At 68.0% G+C, this 12,840-nt stretch overlaps 3 protein-coding genes across 3 annotated transcripts in view; 1 reads left to right on the top strand and 2 right to left on the bottom strand.

The window, feature by feature from the left end:
* Positions 1–5,167, top strand: part of EMIHUDRAFT_198514 (hypothetical protein) — a gene marked incomplete at both ends in the record, with an annotated part of 11,587 nt that extends 6,420 nt beyond the window's left edge. The window contains 10 exons of the mRNA XM_005759556.1: positions 50–535; positions 767–929; positions 1,080–1,492; positions 1,631–2,257; positions 2,483–3,345; positions 3,485–3,528; positions 3,620–3,846; positions 4,036–4,364; positions 4,439–4,571; positions 4,700–5,167. Of these exons, the coding sequence (XP_005759613.1) occupies positions 50–535; positions 767–929; positions 1,080–1,492; positions 1,631–2,257; positions 2,483–3,345; positions 3,485–3,528; positions 3,620–3,846; positions 4,036–4,364; positions 4,439–4,571; positions 4,700–5,167 (3,753 nt within the window). The remainder of the gene's footprint in view (positions 1–49; positions 536–766; positions 930–1,079; positions 1,493–1,630; positions 2,258–2,482; positions 3,346–3,484; positions 3,529–3,619; positions 3,847–4,035; positions 4,365–4,438; positions 4,572–4,699) is intronic.
* Positions 5,168–5,648: 481 nt separating this feature from the next.
* On the bottom strand, positions 5,649–6,065 carry EMIHUDRAFT_198513 (hypothetical protein; the record flags this gene model as incomplete). Its single annotated transcript, XM_005759555.1, has 1 exon — positions 5,649–6,065. The coding sequence occupies one exon, from the start codon at positions 6,063–6,065 to the stop codon at positions 5,649–5,651; it is 417 nt and encodes a 138-aa protein (XP_005759612.1).
* Positions 6,066–10,408: 4,343 nt separating this feature from the next.
* Positions 10,409–11,681, bottom strand: EMIHUDRAFT_448514 (putative B-lactamase; the record flags this gene model as incomplete). Its single annotated transcript, XM_005759554.1, has 5 exons — positions 10,409–10,601; positions 10,667–10,710; positions 10,807–11,112; positions 11,203–11,429; positions 11,489–11,681. Coding segments are annotated over 5 exons (963 nt in total), but the record flags the coding sequence as incomplete, so codon positions are not given.
* Positions 11,682–12,840: the final 1,159 nt, after the last annotated feature.

The raw sequence follows: 12,840 nt of genomic DNA, 5'->3' as shown, positions 1-12,840 counted from the left end.
CAACGAGCCTCCGCGCGACGCTGGGGCGGCGGCGGCCGCCACCTGGAAGGCGTACCAGGCGCGGTGCGCCTCGGAGCTCGCGGGGTACGAGATCGTGGGCCCCGCCGTCCACAACGGCCTCGACTGGATGCGCGACTTTTACAGCGCCTTCTTCGCCGCGTGCCCAGAGTGCCAGGAGCCGGCCAGCCCGCTCTACGTGACGTACATTGCCTTTCACGCCTACGCAACCGCCTCCGACACCGCCGGCGTGGTTGGGTCGATGGTGTGGACGCACGACGCGGCGTGCACGCTGCAGGCGGAACCGTGGGCGCTTGGCCGGCCGGTGCTCCTCACAGAGTTTGGCGCCCAGCTAAACGTGCAAGACAACGTCGATCAGTGGCTCACGGCCATGGACACCATCTTCGACCCGCCTGCATCGGTGCCGTCCGTTTGCATCGAGGAGGCGTACTACTTTGCCGAGCACGGCTTTGGTGGGCTCGCCTACGAGAATGAGTTCCAGCCGTCCACAACCACGACAGCAGACAGCGCCTCGCGGGTCGTGGGCAAGTTCCGATCCCTCTGCTTTGGCCCTGACTCCGGCTCGTCGCCGTCGCCGTCGCCGTCGCCGTCGCCGTCGCCGTCGCCGTCGCCGTCGCCGTCGCCGTCGCCGTCGCCGTCGCCGTCGCCGTCGCCACCACCCTCTCTGTCACCGCGACCACCGTCGCCGTCGCCGTCGCCGCCGCCGCCGCCGCCTCTGCGTTGCGGTGTTGCGAGTTGCGACGACGAGGCGTGGGCGACCCTGGCAGTGGGCCCGGACGTGACCGCGAGTTGTGGCGCACGGATTGACTGGCTCCAGTTCGACCCCTCCGGGCCAGGGATCAGCCTGGAAGCCGCGTGCACCCAGGTTGCCGTCGACGAGTTTCCAAGCGAATGCGGCGCGTGCAGCCCGAGTGCTACCGCTCCTCCTCAGTCCCCTCCTCCGCCGCCCCCGTCGCCACCGCCACCACCGCCGCACGCGCCGCCGCCGCCGCAAGGGGAGGCTCGCTGCGGCGCCGCGTCGTGCACGGACGCGGTCTGGAACACTCTCGCGACGGACGCAGGCGGGCAGTACTCGTGCGGCGGCCGCATCTCGTGGTTGCGCAGCGCCGACGGGGGAGGCATGGCCGAGATGGCTGCGTGCGAGCGAGTCGCCGATGAGTTTCCGGCCGAGTGCGGCGGCTGCGACCCCGCCGGCCCGCCCGCCACGTGGACGCTGCACGCCTCGACAAACTGCTACGCCGGCTTTGGCGCGGAGGACTTGGAGACGCCGGGCGGGAGTCCGTGCTGCACCCTCCCGTCGAAGGAGGACTGCTTCGCGCAGTGCGACGCGACGGCGGGCTGCGAGGCGGTCGTCGTGACGTCGACAGAGCCGGTCCTGTGCTACCGGCGCGGCTCCGTGGACCTGTCCTCCTGCCTGCAGGACTATGTTGGATACGACACATACATTCGGCCCACTGGAGCACCTGTTTCTGGCGTTGACGGCGGAGGTAGCGACGGTGATACCGGCGGCGGCGACAGTGATGGCGGCGGCAGCGATAGCGGCGCCGGTGGCAGCGACGGTGGCGGGATTCAGCTCAAGGTGATGTCCTTCAACGTTTGGTTTGCAGAGCAGTCGCCGCAGCGCCACGCCGAGCTGGCGGCCGCCATCGCTCAGCAGCGGCCCGACGTGGCCTCGATCCAAGAGTGCGTCACCGCCTGGTGTCGCGAGGGCCTGCTGACTGCTCTGCACTCCATTGGCGACGACCTCCGTGACTACCAGTGGTCGGCCGACGCGTCCGGCCAACGCTGGGACGGCGACATCCTCTACCGGAGCGGCACGTGGTCAGTCGTGCAAGACGGCACGGTGCCCTACGACGGCAGCAGGTCCATGTCCTGGGCGCGGCTTCGGCATGCCGCCACTGCAAGCGACCTGCTCGTCTACGGCATGCACCAGCTGCCGGGCGGGGAGGAGGTGTGGGGCTACCACGAGCAGAACGCGGTGATGGTTACGAACCACGCGGCGGCGGAGAAGGCTGCCGGCGGCGACGCGCCGGTGCTGCTCCTCGGAGACTTGAACGAGGACTCGCCCTCCAACCCGGCGCCATCGAGCCTCACGGCAGGCGGGCTCGCCGTCACCTTTACACTGGCTCACCGCAACTGGGTGGACTACATCTACACCGAGGAGGGGCGCTTCAGTGTCGTCGCTACCGCCACCGTCGAAGACGCGCCGGGCGGCTCCGACCACCAGCCGATCGTCGCCGTCCTCCGCATCACTTCCACCTCTGCACCCTCTCCGTCGCCATCATCGGCACCCTCTCCCTCGCCGTCACCCTCTCCCTCGCCGCCACCATCTCCCTCTCCCTCTCCCTCGCCGTCTGCATCTCCCTCCCCCTCTACCTCGCCGCCACCTCCGTCTCCCTCCCCGCTGCCGCCGCCGCCGCCGCCGCCCTCCTCTCAGATGTGTGGCGTGAGCAGCTGCACGGAGGCCGTGCTCGCCACGCCGGCCGTCGGGCCCGACTCCTCGGCCTCTTGCGGCGGGCGCATCCAGTGGGTGATGGACAACATGGGCAAGAGCGAGGCCGACGCGTGCCAGCAGGTCGGCGAGGAGTTCCCGCCGCTGTGCGGGCCGTGCGCGCCGGAGGGCATCCCCCCTTCGCTGCCGCCGTCGCCGGCAGGGACCGGGGGCGCGGTCGTCGCCCTCGAGGTAGTCACGTACAACCTCTACTGGTGGAACGTCGGCCAGAACAATCGGTGGGGCGCTCTGTATGCGACGATCGAGGGGCAAGCCTTCGACCTGATCGGCTTCCAAGAGTGCGAGGACGTGAGCACCGTCATCAGCAACGTGCCGCGCATGAGTGGCCGCTTCGACTCGTTCGCGCCGACGGGCATCCCCGGCCCCGGCGACAACCCCGCGCCCGTGGCGTGGGACGGCCAGAGGTTCGATCGGCTGGGCGCCGGCTGGCTGCAGGTAGGGTCCGACCAGTACGGCCAGCGCGTCACTGTGTGGGTGCGACTCCTCGACCGCACGACGGGGGCGACCGTCTTCTTCGCGAACACGCACGGCCCGCTCGGGGACTGCTCTACCGCCCTGGGCGACAACTGGATGCGCGCCGTGGCCGACAACATCGCGCCGGACGACTTCCTCGTCTACACCGGCGACTTCAACTGCGGTGCGGGCTCCGCCGCCATCAACGTGCTGGACGGCGCGGCGGGCGGCCCTCTCAAGCTGGTTGCGAACGGCGGGATCGACATGATCTTCACCAACGGCGCCGATGCCGCCTCGTGGCGCTCGGTGAATGGCTACCCGTCGGACCACCCTCTCGTGGCGGCCACCTTCGAGGCGTCGGCGTCGGCATCGCCCTCTCCCTCGCCCCCTCCCTCGCCGTCGCCCTCTTCCTCGCCGTCCTGCCTGTGCATCTTCGATGTCGATCGCACGCTCACCGCGCGGCAAGGCTACGCGCCGCAGTGCCCCGGCACGCAGCAGCAGGATGGGGTGCCCGACAGCGCCTACGAGGGAGGCACTCTCGTCCTGTCGCAGCTCGCGCTCAACCTGGGCGCGACCTTCTGCGCCTCAACCATATCTCCCCATATCTCCCCCATCTCTCCCCATATCTCCACGTAGGCGCGACCTTCTGCGGCGCCTGTCACGTCGGCGTCATCTCGGCGGGCACCGCATCGGGCGCAGGCTCCGCGGAGAGAGGCGTCCTCTTTCAGCGCCTCACGGCGCCGCCGCTGCCGGGCGTGGCCGGGGCCTCGGAGGGCAACGTGCCGTGGAAGTCCTTCCCGAACGACGGCGCCTCGGCGTCGCCCCTGGTCGTGGCGGCGCCCGAGGGGCGGAAGCAGGAGGCGGTGCCCGGGATGCTGAGCTGGTACTTCGCGCGGGGCGTCGCCATTGCAGACGCGGAGGTGTACTTTTTCGACGACAAGGAGGAGAACGTGCGCGGCTTTGCCGGCACGGGCTACAACGCTCGCGAGATCTCGTGCGCCAGCCGCGACGGAGGGGGCTCGCGCGGCGGCTGCGGCGCCACCACAGACGAGGTGGGGGCGGGACCCTTCTCCGGGGTGGAGGTCTGCGGCGAGGCGCCACCGCCCGGCGGGCTCTGCTCGTTTGTCGGGAGCTGCACGGAGGCCGTGCTCGCCACGCCGGCCGTCGGGCCCGACTCCTCGGCCTCTTGCGGCGGGCGCATCCAGTGGGTGATGGACAACATGGGCAAGAGCGAGGCCGACGCGTGCCAGCAGGTCGGCGAGGAGTTCCCGCCGCTGTGCGGGCCGTGCGCGCCGGAGGGCATCCCCCCCTCGCTGCCACCGTCGCCGTCGGGGCCGGCAGGGGCGCTCTCCATCATGTCGTATAACACAAAGTATGACGGGTGCGCGCGGCCGCTGCCCCGGTCGTCATGCACGCCCGCCGCACCACCGCACCACGCCTGCGCTCTGAACGTAGGTACCCTTGCTGCGGCTCCGACCTTGTGCCAAGCTACGGAGCGCACATCCGCGACCTTGGCCCCGCCATCGTCGGGCTGCAAGAGTGCCAGGACGCAAACTACCTCGCCGGCCAGACGGGAGGCCGGTACCAGGTCGTGCCAGATACGGGCGGGGGCAACAACATCCTGTACGACCCGTCGCAGGCGCGACCCTGCCTCCCAAGAGAGAAGCTTCGCCCTCGCCTCTCACCCTCAAGCCTGGACCCTCTGTCGCTCCGCAGGTGGCGTTTGTGGCGGGCTCGTCGGGGCGGATGGACATCACCAGCGACACGTACGCTCAGAGAACCATCAGCTGGGCGAAGTTCTCGAGCGGCGGGTCGGAGTTCTGGTTCTTCAACACGCACCTGCCGCACAACCTCGGCGCCGCCGCGAGCACCGCCACACACTCCCAGATCGCGCGCGCTCTGCTCGGCAAGATGGACGAGCTCGGCGCGCGTGGGTCACCCACCGTGGTCACCTGCGACTGCAACCCCTTCGCTTCCAACGGCTCGCCAGAGGGCAGCTTCCAGAGCAACCTCGAGAGCCGCGGCGGCTTCACGACCGTCTATGTCGGCACCGGCCAGTTTGGCGGCTTTGGCGGCCTGGATAAGATCTACGTGTCGGAGGAGGCGACGGGCTTCAACGGGAGGGATACGGGGACCGGCTCGAGCGATCACCCGGCGATCACGGCGCAGCTCGCGCTCCCGTGAGCCTCTCGTTGTCTCTCCACACACAAACACACCTGCTAGACCACGCGCTGCCAGTTGAGAGGCGGCGCGACATACCCTAGGTTCGCATGCACTACTCAGCGCAACACCCATATCAGCACTCAGCGCTCTCTCAGTACACAGTAGAATCTCTCCGCACAGCCATGCTCGCCTACGGGTGTCGCGGAGAGACAAGGTACGTTCAGGTTCGTCTCTGGTGAGCCCTCCCTTTGTGACCTGCTAATGGCTTGCGCGGTTGGGCCGCAAAGGCAGGGGGGCTCTGATGCCTGTGCAATACATGATGTGTCAATACCTGTGCATTATCTCTTCAGGCATTCCCTAAAAATTCAATGATTTTGGCATTATCACAGACACAAGGCGCCGGGCTGGCGGGCACTACCACAGACACAAGCACAAGCACGGACACGGCTAGAGCTGAAAGGGTACAAGGGATAGCAGTTAGCACTGGCAGGACAAAAAAATCTCACACCAGGCAGAGAGACTTGCGAGGGGGGAGGGCATCCTGCAGAAACAAGCATGCGTACTCACATACCTGGGCTGCCACCTTGGCTCTCTCGCCTGGGAATGGGCCCAGCGCTTCAAGAGCGACGAACGGCTCTAGTAAACATCGAAAGCGCGCGATGAAGATGCGGCGCTCAAGTGGCTGCAGGCGGGCCAGCGACTTGAGGCCCTCAAGGACGTCCTCGATGCGGTTTCCACTCGCGAGGTCACCGATGATGGGAGGGAACTTCTCTTCCCAGCTGAGGATGTTTGGCAGCCGTTGCTGGAGCTCCAAGCACTGGCCGTGCAGCACGGCGGCGAGGGGATCGTGGGGGGCACCATCAATCTGTTGAGCAGCGTCGGGTCCGCCACAATGGACCCGCATCTGCGAGGACAGCATGGTGGGGCGCGTAGCCTTGCGTGGGCGGGGCGCGACGAGGCGGACAGTTGCGCGCTCTTCCGGCTTCAGGGCCGGTGAGAGCACTCTACTTTCATCAGTGGATTGGAAAAGCGGCGGCCAGCACGAAGTTTACCTTGACCAAACTTGAGATCAAAACACGAACTACTCTCGGTGGGCGTGATCTAAGGTCCGGGGCTGGCTGCTCTTAAGCTGTGAGCTGTCGTCGCTGTCTGTCGGAGTGTTGTGTGACTCGCGCCTTGTGGGGGGGAGCGGAAAGGAGGCCTCTTCCTTCCCAAGAGCGCCTTTGTGGGGGGGGAGGGGGGGGACACGTGCACGGTGGACTCCCAACTCCACTGGCGGTCTCATCTCAGTCTAGCGACCTGCCTCCAGCTTCTCACTGGCAGTCTCTCGCAACCACAGGCACACTGACACAGGGGTGGCAGGGGCGGCGGCATGAGTCTCCCACATACTATGCGGGCCTCGCTATAGAGGTGCGTCCTGTGTGTGTCCTCGCCCTTGTGGGGGAAGGGGAAGGGGCTGGGTGTCTGTGCATGCATGCATGTGTGTGTGTGTGTGTGTGTGTGTGTGTGTGTGTGTGTGTGTGTGTGTGTGTGTGTGTGTGTGTGTGCGTGCGTGCGTGCGTGTGTGCGTGTGTGGGCGCTGTGCGAGCCGCCCTGAACGCCACGAGCGCGCGCCATAGCGCCGCAACGCCGACGAGCGCCGTCAGCAGCGCGTGACCGCCACCCAAGAGTGGAGGTACATGAGGAGGTGCAGCCAGCCTGCTCTCTTTCACGCATCCACGGAGGCGCGACGATTCGCGGTTCGCCTTTTTGGCTCCCGGTTCGAATCGCGCGCGGTAGGCGCGCGCCCTCGCGGAGCGACGCGTGGCGCGCGCCAGAAAGAAATAGAGACGAGCGATAGGGCATAGGGGAGGAGGACAGGGTCCACACCTGCAAAACAAAAACAACACAACAACAAAGGCTCCCAATGACGTGTGAGTGTTAGAGTTGTTTGGTATTGCTAAAAAATCTCTCTCTCACCTGCACGAGCAGGATTTTGGAAGGACGATCAGGGGGACAGATGGGCTCTCCTGCTCCTGACAAGGGACACGACGCAGCGTGACGCAGAAAGAAAGAAAGAAAACAGACAACCCCAGCGTGACGCCAGTGTGGCCAGGTGCCGAAAAATTCTTCCATCCGGCAGCTGTGTCTCAACGCGGCCAAAGGATATCCACCTCGAGAACCTCGAGAGAGCTGTGTCTCCAGCCCAAGCTGGCTCAAGTGCGCGGGCGTGGCGACCGCAGTACGGCTTCTCATATGCTAACCTTGGCACAAAGCAACGAGAGGCTGTGTCGTTCCCACGGCATTTTATGTCATTCGCCGCCGCAGCCTCCGTCGCTCTCCGGGCCTACACCGCCGACGCCGCCCTCTTTGTTGTCCGACACCCTTTACACCGGACACGCTATGCTGTGTCACACCCTTCTGCCCGTGTCACTCCCTTTACACGGCTACTTCTGCCCGTCACACCCAACAGTACCGCCGTCCTCGCCTCCTGAGCTGCCACCGCCCTCTCCGTCTCAGCCACCACCCCTTCCTTCACCGTTGCCACCTCCGCCTCCGCCTCCGCCTCCGTCCCCGCCTCCGCCTCCGCCTCCGCCTCCGCCTCCGCCTCCGTCCCCGCCGCCCTACCCGCCGCCCTACCCGCCGCCGACCATCTGGGTGAGCAGCGGTGCGGTCCTCCTCTCCGCCTTCAGCGACGCGCCTTGGCCGGCGGACGGGCTCACCACCGCGGCCTCGGCTCTGCTCGTCGCTGGCGCCTGCGTCCTACTGGGCGGAGTCAGCTACCTCGGCTGGCTCATCCACACCCGCCGGAAGTTGGCCCGCGCTTTCCGCCAGGGCTTGCAGCTGAAGGATAAGCAGTAGGGCTTTGGCCCGGACTTGCTTTACAGGTCGCGTTTTCGCATGTAATGTCTCGCATGTTGTGTGTATGTTGGGGCCGTCTGGTCTCGCGCTACTTTCGCGTAAGTGTACTAACTGTTTCGCGCGTTTACTTTCATAACGACGACGCAGCACTGCTTTCCTCACCCGCAGCAAGCGACTCAACATATGACCATGATACACCTGCTCTACTCCCTGTCTCCCTGTGGACCCTGCGAGTCATTACAGCTATCCTGTCTTGGACCGGTTGCGGATCCCTCCGAGCAGCCCTTTCCTCTTGCTCCGCGCCGCCACCGGCGACGCCTTGGGCGAGGCCCCGGTGTTCGGGGAGTGGTCGCGATCCGTCCTGCTCGAGAGCTCGGCGCTCGCCGCCGGCGGGCTCGGCGGCGGCGGGCCGTGCGGCGGCGGCGGCTTCAAGGGCGGCTCGGGCGGCGGCGGGCCGGGCGGCGGCGGCGGCTTGGAGGGGCCTTCGCCGGCCGAGCCGTGCGATCCGCCCTGGCCGGCGGAGCGCTTCATCGAGGCGCGGCGGCCGAAGGACTCGTTCCGCTTCTGCACGAGGATGGAGCCGTCGGCGAGGCCGTCCTTGACGCCGTCGACGAGGTTGCCGCGCCCGTTGCCGCGCGCGGCCAGCTTGCGCGTGAGCTCGTCGTTGACGCCCGCCATCCCAAAGCCCGGCCTGGGAGGCCCGTTCCCCGGCGGCCGCGGCCCGCCCGGCCGTGCCCCGCCCTTGCCGCCCAAGCCTGCGGGACCCGCCGGCCCGCCGCCCTTGCCGGCCGCGCTACCGCCCGAAGACGCCTTGGACAGCTTGCGCGCAGCCATCTCCTCCTCGCGCGCCTTGGCTTCTTCTTGGCCTCCTTCTCGACCGCCTCGATGTTGAAGGCACGCGCCTTCTCGAGCGCGAGCGCAAAGGTGTGCAGCGCCGCGAAGACCTTCTCGGGCTCGAGCTTGCCGCCCTTGACCTCCTCCGCCAGCCACGCGCAGAGGTCCAGGCACCCCTTGTCCGCGGCGGCGTGCTCCTCCTCGCAGACGGCGCCGTGAAGTGAGCGGCGCACGAGTCTTCGCGAGTCTCCGCGAAGCTCGGCGAATCTCGGCGAATCTCGGCTCGCTCGCTCCTCGGTGAGCTTCTTCTCCTCGGCGGTCGCGCGCGAGTGGAAGTCCCCGAGCGCCGCCTTGAAGGACCCCTCCTTGTCGCTGCTCACCGCGTTCTCCACCTGCTTGAGCGAGCCGCGCAGCGCCGACACGTCCGCGCCCGCGTCGACCCACACCACGCGCAGAGCCTGCTCGAGCGAGGGCATATCTCCCCATATCTCCCCATATCTCCCCATATCTCCGCAGAGCCTGCTCGAGCGAGGGCATCTGCTTGAGGAGGAGCACCGCGTCGGTCGTCTTCTCCTCGCCGTCGCCGCCCGAGGAGTTGCCCTTCTCCGCCTCCTTTGCGAGCAAGCCTGAAGAGGACAGAGACATGTGGACGCATAAAGAGAATTTGCGCCACCCTGCTGAGGCGAGCGGGCCGGCGATGTAGTGGAGGAGGGTCGACCTGTTGTCAAATCGTCTTTGTGCCGGACAGCTTCGAGAGCGTGTCGAGCTTGAAGTCCCACGCGGCGCCCTTGTTTGTGCCGCCGTTGAGGTAGTTGCCCAGCGCGAGCGTCATCTGCAGCACCTTCTTGAGCGCCGGCGAAGTGCGAACCTCCTTGACGGCCTGCGGGGGGGATTGACGCGTCGCGGACGTGTCATCGGCGAGCCACACCCCGCCTTGCAGGCGGGGTGGGCGACCGGCGACGGGCTCGTGCAAAGATGTGTGCCGAGGCTTCGCCAGATCTGCCGAGATTCTGCCGAGGTGTTCCGAGGCGTCTGCTTCCCTCCGGTGTGCCGAGGATGTGCCGAGGCTCTGCCGAGGTGCGCCGAAGTGTGCCGAGGTGCGTCGAGGTGCGCCGAGGTGCGAGGCGGGCCTGCGCGACGAGCGAGACCGACTCGGAGATCTCGGCGACCTTCTCGTCGAAGGTTGCGCGGATGAGCATGCACTTGACCCGCAGCTGGTACCGCGGAACCTGCTACACGCGCAGAGGTGTGAGGAGGCGCCGTCCACGGCACTCGGCGGGCAGCTGGCACCGCGGCTCCTTCCCGACGGCGCGCATGAACTGCTCGAACGTGGTCCTTCTCAGCCAAGATATTTGCGACCTCTTTGGTGGCGGCGCAGGGAAGCAGCGAGGCCTCTGATGCCGAGCCACGTGCCGAGCCACGTGCGCCCGGATTCCACCCCCACTCAAGTTTGGAGGAGCGCCGCCACTTGAACAGCGACCGCCAGGCTGCCGCTGCCGTTGCTGCGTTGCTGCTCCGCTGCCGCTGCTGCTCTCCGCCCACACACGGCGCCGCTGCCGCCGTGCACTCACTCATTCACAGGAGGCGCCACCAGCTGGCCAGCATCGCGATGAGGCGGAAGTACCCGCGGGGCAGCGGCAGCCACGCCCGGCGAGCCACCCTGCCTTGCCTCTGCAGCGCGTCGAGGTGCTGCGCGACGTTGTGCGCCGCGGCGAGGCGCAGCGTCCAGGGCAGCCGCGGGTAGACGCGGCGCACAAGCCCCAGTGGCGAGAGCCCGCACCTGGGCAGCACGAGGCGGGGTGAGGAGGCGCGCCGCGGTCTCGCACGACGAGCTCCAGGGCCCACCACGACGTCTGCTCGAGGGCGGCGACGATCTGCGCCTCGCGCGCCTGAGAGGAGGGCAGCGTCAATGCGTCCGACGTGCGGCTTGGATGCTCGCTTCTTGCGCCAGGGCCACAGGCTCGCTCCGAGGCGGTCCTCCCCACCTCCTCTCCCGCCTCTGCCGAGCCTCGCCCCTCTCCCCCGCGCGCCTCGCGGTGGCCGATGTAGCTGCGGATGCCCTCGGCGCCGTCCTCTATCACAGGCCCGTGTCCGGGGTAGAGCCGCCCCCGCGCCACCGCCAGCACACTCTTCAGCGATGTCATGTAGTCGTGCAGGTCCTCAAAGACCGCGGAGGAGCCGCCGAGCACACAGTCACCGGTGAAGACGGAGCCCTCCTCGCAAAGCTCGAAGCACGCGTGGTCCGGGGTGTGGCCGGGGGTGCACAGCACGCGAAGCGACGCTGAGCCGTCCTACAGACGTGTGACTCGATCCTGCCTCGGTGTGTCGCAAGGACCAGGCAGACGCGTCGCACGCGGGTGACTCTCCTCCGTGCAGAGCACCTGCCCGCCCTGCAGCGGGCGCAGCTCTGCAAAAACCGGCGAGGCGGAGGGCCCGTGAGCGCCAGCATAAGGCGGGTCAACCTTCCACGCGCGGAGCGAGGGGCCAAAGTGCCGCCGCAGCTCGATCAGCCCTTCCGTGTGGTCGCGGTGGTAGTGAGAGATGAGCACGTCGCTCACGCGCCGCACGCCAGCGCCCTCCATGGCAGAGAGCAGCCGCGGCAGGTTTTCTGGCCGGCATCAATCAGGATCCGGCTCTCTCCGCTGCCGACGGGGTACGTGTTGGTACCTTGCAGCGTATACAGGCCTGGGTTGCCGCCGAGGATGCGCAGCACCAGAGGACTCAGCGCCGCGACATCGGGGAGCGGCTCGAGTGTCGCCAGACTGCGTCCCCGTCCCTCGCCGCGGCCGCGCATGCGCCGTCGGAGGGCGTACACGGAGCCGACGCAGGCGGTGGCGATGATGGCGCCGGAGAGGGTCATGCGCGAACAGGATGGGCTGCGAAGGCCACAACGAAGGTTCGGGCTCCAGAGCTGTCTGGGATTTAGTCGAGCCTCTTACCCAACAAAGTAGCCCTACCCTACCCCCCAAACACCGAACCCAGGCTGTGCCGCGCCTTTGCCCTCGACCCTCTGCCGCAGCGGCAGCAGCTATGGACGCGCCGCTGCTCGGCCAGCGAGTCGTGCTCGGCGGGCTCTCTTCCCGCCCCGAGTTGAACGGGCAGGGGGGCGTGGTGCGGAGCTTTGAGGGCGGGCGGTACGCGGTGGCGCTCGAGGGCGGCGGCGAGAGCGTGCGGGTGCGGCCGGGCAATCTGTCGCCGGCGGCGGCGGCGGGGCGGGCGTCGATCGCTGTCGTGGCAGTCTCCGATGAGGTGGCAGCGGTTGGGCGAGGCGACGAGAAGGCGGTGCAGGCGTGGCTCGAGGGCGGCGGGCGGGTCGACGCGACGTACGAGCAGGGCGGGATGGGCGGCCGCACGCTGCTGATGGACGCCGCCGGCTACGGCCACGAGCAGTTGGTCGAGTTGCTGCTGCGGCATGGCGCGGGGGTCAACCTGCAGGACAGCGACGGCGGCACCGCGCTGATGGCCGCCGCCTATAACGGCCGCGAGCGGGTGGTCGACTTGCTGGTGCAGCACGGCGCCGGGCTCAACCTGCAGGACAGCAACGGTCGCACCGCGCTGATGTTTGCCGCTTACCTCAACCACCCCGCCATCGTGCACTGCCTGCTGCGGGCGGGCGCAGACACGGCGGCGCGCACCCCGGACGGGCGTACGGCGCTGCAGAGGGCCAAGGAGAAGGGCCACGCCGAGTGCGAGCGCGCCCTTGAGGCGGCGGCGAGGGAGGCGGCGGCAGCCGGTGGCGCAGGCGCAGGCGGCACTTCCTCCGGCGGCGCTTCCTCGGCTGGATCGAGAGTCGCAAAGACGCTATCTCCAGCGGTGGCGGCGGAGCAGGCGTCGAGCGGTGTCGTGTCAGCCCCCGATGCGATCGCGGCAGCGGCGGAGCGAGGCGAGGAGGAGGCGGTGCTGGCGTGGCTCGAGGGCGGCGGGCGGGCCGACGCGACGTACGAGAGAGGCAAGTCGACTGGCATCACGCTGCTGATGAGCGCCGCCCGCTACGGCCACGAGCGGGTGGTCGAGCTGCT

The sequence above is a fragment of the Emiliania huxleyi genome, assembly GCF_000372725.1.
Source record: "Emiliania huxleyi CCMP1516 unplaced genomic scaffold EMIHUscaffold_8, whole genome shotgun sequence".
Classification (NCBI taxonomy): domain Eukaryota; phylum Haptophyta; order Isochrysidales; family Noelaerhabdaceae; genus Emiliania; species Emiliania huxleyi.
This window is presented reverse-complemented; position numbering and strand designations above follow the sequence as displayed.